This window comes from Bombyx mandarina, chromosome 26, assembly GCF_030267445.1.
Source record: "Bombyx mandarina strain Sakado chromosome 26, ASM3026744v2".
In the NCBI taxonomy this organism is placed as follows: Eukaryota; Metazoa; Arthropoda; class Insecta; order Lepidoptera; family Bombycidae; genus Bombyx; species Bombyx mandarina.
Window position 1 is genome coordinate 7665829 of NC_143232.1, and position 8127 is coordinate 7673955.

The following is an 8127-nucleotide window of genomic DNA, read 5'->3' on the forward strand; positions in this document are numbered from 1 at the left end:
AAAGCCGCTGGACGTAACTTCTCGGGATCCTACAAAAAGTCCACTGAAAAAATCTTAGTAAATGACCATCATTTTACTGAGTTTATATTTAATCCCATATCATTTCATTTAATTTCATCCCAGTTGATTAATGTCTCAAATTAATCATCTTCATTTCATTTCACTCCATAATATCATTTTTCATAAAATTAAGAAAATAAATTAAAAGAAGACTTGACCTAAAGGTCTCAGTTACCAGGTCATAAAATCCCTTAAAAAAATAAAGGAAACAGTTTTATTAAAATAGATAAGTAAACAATATTAAATTTGTTTTTTTAAATGTACCATTCTGTTTTTAATAAAGTTTAATGGGTAGACAAACTCACAAACTACAAGTCGAGGGAACTTATAGATGTCGATGTTGTAGACATGAGTTCGAAGTCAACTGTGTTATATACAAGGATATGTTAAGAAAGTAATTATTGCTTGTATGCTTTCTGAGGACTTCACTTGTGATATTTAGATCTTATTTAATTATAGATTTATTTTATCCCAATATATGGTCGCATCTCTAATACAGAAAAGTGCAGTACTAAATTGTTTAAAATTTATAATCTTTTTAAACAAAACAATGCAGAAAGTATAGTGTTATTTCACGAATCTCTACTTCGGTTAAATTTTCTTTTTTTAATTGAATTCGTGGTACATATTGTATCTCGATACGAATTAGGTAATAATTATTTTTACTTTTTTTCGCATCACTCGATACTCGATTCTAATTCCACAAAACAAATGAGCATTGGCCAGATAGTATATGTAAATTTGTTAAAAAAAAACATCGTTTGTATAGTACTAAGTATTTAATCTATTTTACGTTAAAAATATGGCGGGCATTACGTTCTATCTTTCGTTTTGACATTTCTCATTCTTACTGTAGGTATGTTTTAGACAGGCCAAGGTAATGCGCCATAACAAATTGAATTCATAAATTAAAAGTGGAATTGACAGATGCATCGGGCGACGCTTATAGTCGGATTTTTTATTAGACGAAGTAAACTGACGTTTACTGTGTTGTCAGTTTTTGATGAAATAAAAATAGTGTTGTGACAAAGTGAACGATTGAAAAAACTCCTGAATTAATGAAATTGCCTCGATTGTCTAGTGAATAGTTAGTGTGCCGAACTGCCGATATCGGGCACGGGGTTCGAATTTTAGCCGTGTTTTGTACATACCAACGAGTTTTCGACGAAACATTATGTTCCTATGGTATCTACCTGTACTAAATACCGAGTGTTTTAAACATTAAGAAAAACATTGCGAGGAAGTTTGTAAGACTGTCCTATTTCCAATGCATCATATAGTTGAAACTATAGATGTATAAAATATAACAATTATAGGTACATAGGTAATGAAAATAAAAAAAACTGATTGTAGTTACATACTACTAGTAACATATTATTATATTGGATCACTTTAATACAATTTTATTGTAAAATATAAATAATATTCTTTTATAGTTTGAAATTAATGATTAACTCTTCACACTCATTGTTCATTTTTAATTTATTAATAATTATTTATTATAAAAAAAAAGAACACAATTCCTAATTCATTTATGTGATTGAACGAGAACTGAACGCATCACTATTACTTTAAATATAGCAACATTATTTCACAAAGTGACATTAGCTACTGTCAGCTGGCTTCGTCTAATTAAAAATTCGACTATAGTATTTGATTAAAAGTAGGGTTAAAAGAAATAACTCCAAGATAGCAGTTTTGTTGGTCCATAAAACCGTCTGAAAAAATACTTTATTTTTAAAGGTACAATATCTTAACACCAATAGTAATTAAATTCTACATTATTCGACTAATCTTCGTCCATGGCCACACTCTCGTCTAATTCGGACTTCTTCTTCTTCTTTTTCTTTTTCTTCTTGGCACTGGCCTCGGCGTCAACAGCCTTCTGAACTTCGTCCATAGCTTCCTTCATCACTTCAATATTCTTTTTGGGAATATCACCGGTCTCATAGAATTTCAGACGGTCTTCTACTTGCTGACGGAGTTTTTCACCAAATACCGCTGATTGCATTTCTGTAACATTTCAAGACTTATTTTGAGTCTTTCCAAAATAAAATATATTTTGCTTCTATGATGGGAAAGGTCCCACAAGCTTTTGAGCTGTTACTGTATCACATAAAAAATAATTACAATTTTGTCTGAGAATTTAATAACAAATATATATTGAAATACTTAAGAAATAAACAGTTTATATGGGTTTATCATATTTTTAAAACTTATTTTATACAATTAGGTGGTTAATGAAATCTCAGTAAGGCAATGTAGCGAACATTTACAAACCGACATAATTAATTACTTATGACAGTTACTGGATATAGCAATTAATATAGCACGACCCTTATTACCGCAAGTTATTTACAATACTGACGGTAGATCACAGTGTGCCTAGATATCTTTCAGATAAATTTGTTGCTTGTGAAGGCTTGGTGGTAAAGCTCAAGAAAAGCTGTTAATAGAAAAAAAAACGTAAAACAATATCGTTCATTGTTTAAACTATTATGACAATTAAGTTTTATAGTCAGAAAAATTTAATTACCAGAGAAACAATCGATCCTGGATGCAATTGAGCACTTATTTGCCAGATATCTGCTGATCCGACCTTTGTTCTTCAGTCCGGCACGTCCAATGAACGTAGAGTGGTATAGCAGACCATATTTTGGAGTATTCGAACGTGTCTTCAGAGCTCGGAAGAGAGCTTTTTCTGCACCTGCATTTTGTAATAAAAGGATTTGTGTAGAGAACGGTTATCTTACAATAAGGGGAATACGAGAAAAATCTATCATGCTATAAATATTTTCAATATTTCATATTTTATACTTATTTATTCTTAGTAATGGTTATTAGAGAAATTGTATTTATTATAATTACTAGCGACCCGCCCTCGCTTCGCTTCGGAAACTGTAATTTATTATTGATTTCTCCACTATCTAATGGATGTTATGATACATATAAACCTTCCTCTTCAATCACTCTATCTATTAAAAAAAAACGCATCAAAATCCGTTACGTATTTCTAAAGATTTAAGCATACATAGGGATATAGGGACAGACTTTGTTTTATACTATGTTGTGGTTATCAGTGTATATTTAAAATTGTATGTTGATGATCAGCTAGACTTGTAAATTGAAAAATGTGACCAACTTACCCAATATCTGCAATGTAGATGCGGGATACTTGGCAAGGTTGGTCAGGGAGCCAGCCTTGGAGATCAGCCTGGCTCCAACTTGATCTCCAACCAACGTAGACAAATTAGGTGCTACGGAGTTCATCTTACTATGCAGGTATTCTGAAATCTGTTTTCTGTGGGGACACAATGTTAATTGAAATTATTAGTTATTTCTTGATGTTAACAGATTTTGAATAGGTCCTTTTTAAGATTGAAATTAAATGACAATTTCGAATCAAATAAGACCACATTGGACTCCAGCATCAATATCACTATCCACTGCGCAGATAGGATAGAATGGAGGAACATAGTTCTAACAACAATGCTTTGTAAAGGTCACAACCCTCAGCACTGGGGAACACAATGCAAGGAGAAGGAGGAGATTTAAATTATTGATAGCATAACAGAGTAAAATAGTGAACAAGTAACTTTTTAATTTCTTTTCAATTTCTATCCAGAAGATACTCTTATGAGATTTTAAAATATATGTTATCATGAATCAACAAACAAAGTATTAAGCATCTATTGAAATATACATTATACGAACCTATAATTGCTGAGCGCTACCACTCTGCCAGCAAACATTTGGATGTTAATCAAGTCAACTGGTGAAATATCCATTCCCATGGACATTTTCGAGGCATCTACGATAGCCTGCGCCTTCTCGGAGTCTCCCAGGATCTCAGTGAGCGGTTCTAATGACTCTTCGCACAGGGTCTTCCTATCTTTTATGAACTCGGCGCATTTTGTGTACAGGTGATTTTCAGGAACAATTGACACAAGCTCCGGGAAGTGATAGGAATACCACTCTCTAGAAACAGTACAAAATTAGAAAGTCTACAAGATTTAGTAACAATATTTTTACAATATTTCAATCAGTCTGTTAGATTTTACTGGTGGTAGGACCTCTTGGGAGTCCGCACGGGTAGATACCACCACTCCGCCTATTTCCGCCGTGAAGCAGTAATGCGTTTCGGTTCAAAGGGTGGGGTAGTCGTTGTAACTATACTGAGATCTTAGAACTTATATCTCAAGGTGGGTGGCGCATTTACGTTGTAGATGTCCATGGGCTCCAGTAACCACTTAACACCAGGTGGGCTGTGAGCTCGTCCACCCATCTAAGCAATAAAAAAAAAATGTTCGTTACCTTATCCTCATGGAGAAAGTGTTAACGTCTTTGTCAAGTTGATCAAGCAGAGCTATTGATTGTATGATCATGTTGTCCACTCTGTGAACATTGAACTTGACACGAGCTCGTGAGTATGAGTGACCAAGGCCAAGCTGTGCCACACTGCATGCTTTGAGGGTAAGACCTTTGATGAGCGAGTGGAAGTGATAACGTATGCCTGTTTAAAGAAGAAAGAAAACTTACTATTTTCACATTTGTCGTCTTAATTCTGACAAATCTATAGGGCTGGAACTGACATTAATTACCACAGACACTTAACAGACTCAACAATTACATTTAAGATCCAAAGTGAGTTAAAGAAACATAGACTTACCACAAAGCCATTGTTAAATAAAAAATTGGTATCTAAATACCAATAATAAAAAAAGAACTCTATGATAACAAAAATATCCATTATATATGTCATAACAGACCTCTCAAAATCTCCGGAACTGCTCCTGTATGCGTGCACTGAATTTCCAAGGCCTCGCTGATGGCTGCTCCTAGCTTGGGATCCAGTACACCGAGTGTGCATTTTGAGCGTTTCTTCCTTTTTGGAAGACCACCTTCGAGGAATAGATTCAAATCCTCAGGAAGAATACCTGTAAATCATTAAAGTTTTTTTAAATTTTTGGCTCCAGTTTACAGTTGTAGTACAGTTTTATTGTGTAGGGCAGTATTTTCACCAGAAGACTATATCTTAGAAATAATATTGAGCATTTGAACAGAAAACATAGAACTTTTTTTATGAAGGATTACTTGTGATCCGGAGGCCTTTTGAGTTTCATCAGAACAGGGAGTCACAGAACTATTTAATTGCACATTGTAAACAGTGGTCAATGTATTACAATGGCCTCTAGTTATAAACACTTTATAATAAAATTTCAGTATTGACTAGTTTCGTTTCTGGTGGGAAAACCAACCGATCACAGTTAAAATTGATGTATGTATATTTGAAGTGTGTATGTGTAAAAAAAAGCTAAAATAGTTTATTGGTTCATAATTAAAAAAGGACGTAAGTACCGCGACAGGCGATAGTAGAACAGCTTAATATTTTTTGTAGATATACAAAAATAATGAAGTTAGAAAAAACAGAAAATTTCACACTAGACGAACTATTTTGCATCGGGGCTCGTATATACACCCTTGTTGTTTTATTTGTGTTCACATTTCGAAGAACACACTTCAAGAATCTAAAATTAATATTTACTCCAGTAAAACCTTAATGAATCCGTATGATAATTTTAACTTATAGTGGTGGAGGATTTGTAAGCTTAAATCAAGGTCGATAGCTTGCAGACACAATAACGACTCTTCGGAATTTAACAACACATTGACGAAACACCAAGAAAATATTTCGAATTCCAAATCTATAAATATAAAAATGAATTGCTGTTCGTTAGTCTCGCTAAAACTCGAGAACGGCTGGACCGATTTGGCTGATATTGGTCTTGAATTATTTGTGGAAGCCCAGAGAAGGTTTAAAAGGTAGATAAATATGAAGATGCCCGGAATTAAATAAAAATAACAATTTTGTTTTTCCTTGAATGTGTCCCCCGACGGACGGATTCCTTTTGTTTGTTTTAAGTTTATTTTATACAAAATTTTAGGTCTTTTATTTACTTATTGAGACACTACGAAGTCGGCCGGCTCAGCTAGTTAGTACTAAAAGTTCAAGACAAGGAGAAGTCGAAAACTAACCTTCAGATACCGCGTTGATATTTTCCAAAGCAACGATCGCCGACTTGTGTGGTTGAAAAGCTATTAAAGTCACAACAGCATTAAAACGTTGCAAATCTGTCACGGACTCTTCGACCTGAGGCAGGAAAGCCGCTAACTCTTCAAATTCAGCAACGCGGAACAACGCAAACCCCGCGCTGTGTTCGAATAACACATAGAACTTACTCTGCAATGAAAATTGGTTTAAATAACTCACAATAGCAAAACAAAGTCATAACACATCGTTTTAATACGCACCATTTTAGTGGTTTTATATCATTATCATATTATTTTAGGGGAAAAACAAACACGTGCGTTACGTTTGCTCCCTATTATAATTATTTTGAGGTTATGTTGCAGCTTTGATCATTAAGTGTACAATCTATGGCTTTGATGTTTGTGGTTGGAATGTTTTTTTTATTGTTTGGGTTGAATAGATCAAGGGAACATAAATTAGAAGTATTTTACAAACACTAAAATATTTTCCAATTTAGCAAATTCTATGCTGTTATTTAAAAAGAAGCCGAGGTATTTCGTATTTGTACTTAGAAAGCTAAATGTTTATATTTCTAACTATAGTATTAAGTAGAATACAACAAAAAAAAGGATATATTTTTATTTTGAGCTACTTAGTTTGTTTTAGACTCGCTTGTTATGGAAAAGAGAGTTAAAAAATTTTAAAATGTTAAATTTTTTAACTCGATGCTCGGTAAGAAAACGTTATTAATTTTTTCATCTTTCCATGGTCTCAAAAATATTGAATTGAGTATTTTTAATAGAAAGTAGCTATGTTTATTTATTAATAGTATGGCACATTGTAATCATGTAATCCCTCACGGGTAGTTACTATCATCATGCCCGTTTCGGCTACGAAACAACCGTGGGTTTCAGTTTGAAAAAATATTTCGACTTCAACTTCATAACTCAAATGGATGTCAGTATTCATTTTGTGACATTTATAGTCTTTAAGGACTATTTATTCACTTTAACAAGATGGCCTTGCCTTGAGTAGATTCATCCATCAAACAATAAAAAAAAAAATGGTTGGTTTCAAAACTGATAGTGGATGAGATGAAATTATTAAGCTATTGCATAGCTTTTATCGCGGGTCTTGAGCGCGGCGACCGAATCATGAAATTCCGGAACGAAAAAAACCTAACACCCCTCACTCCGCCTACCATGTAGCTCGCGTTCAACACATTCACACGTTGCGCTTGTGTAGTGTTTGTGAATAAGCGCGCGGCGTGATGTCGCACTGCATGCGCATCATGAAAAGTCTGCCCATCTCTCTCTCGCGCGGTCTAGCTTATGAGTGTGAAGGGGATAGTTAATGTTTTGCTTGCGATAATGTTTATAAATATAGCGTGGTCTTATTTTATTATTGTTTTAATATTAAATTATTATTGTTTAATAATTATAATTGCATAAGTTGATATGCAATAGCTTTACCGCGGCAGTCCTCGAGTGCCACAAGGGTTTTTTTTTTTATAGTTATTTTTTTCGAATCGTATTTGCATACATAAACTCGTTCCATGTAAACTTTTTAACACGTCATCTCGGATCCTCCCGATCCACTAACGGTGCTTTTAGGTACTTCAAGCACCGATCACCGTTCTCGTCGAAACCGGCGCTTGCGACGAAGGTCTCGACGAGTAAATTAACCCACAGACACAGCCCACCAAGTTTCTCGCCGGATCTTCTCAGTGGGTCGCGTTTCCGATCCGGTGGTAGATTCTGCGAGGCACGGCTCTTGCTAGGGTTCGTGTTAGCAACGTCATCAGGTTTGAGCCCCGTGAGCTCACCCACTAGCCACGGTTACGCTGAAATAGCCTCTCAAGGCTATCAGCTTAGGTGGGGAAAAAAAAAGTAAACTTTTTACTGTATTAATAATTGTCCTACAATGACATCATCTACAATCATGATTTAATATTTGTAAATTCAAAATACCTAGTTGTAGGATAAAACAATTAAGAAAACATGTTCACTATTTGCTTTAATCGTCCTGTTTTATAC

General features: G+C 34.4%; 1 protein-coding gene across 1 annotated transcript; it reads right to left on the minus strand.

Moving 5' to 3' along the window:
• Positions 1 to 1750: 1750 nt before the first annotated feature.
• Positions 1751 to 7342, minus strand: Nop56 (Nop56 ribonucleoprotein). Its single transcript, XM_028172419.2, has 8 exons — positions 6373 to 7342; positions 6097 to 6301; positions 4830 to 4997; positions 4375 to 4573; positions 3775 to 4038; positions 3207 to 3361; positions 2597 to 2767; positions 1751 to 2073 (listed from the first exon to the last, which is right to left on the minus strand). Exons 1-8 carry the CDS (start codon positions 6373 to 6375, stop codon positions 1850 to 1852), a joined length of 1389 nt encoding a protein of 462 aa, XP_028028220.1. The 5' UTR covers positions 6376 to 7342; the 3' UTR covers positions 1751 to 1849.
• Between the last annotated feature and the right edge of the window lie 785 nt (positions 7343 to 8127).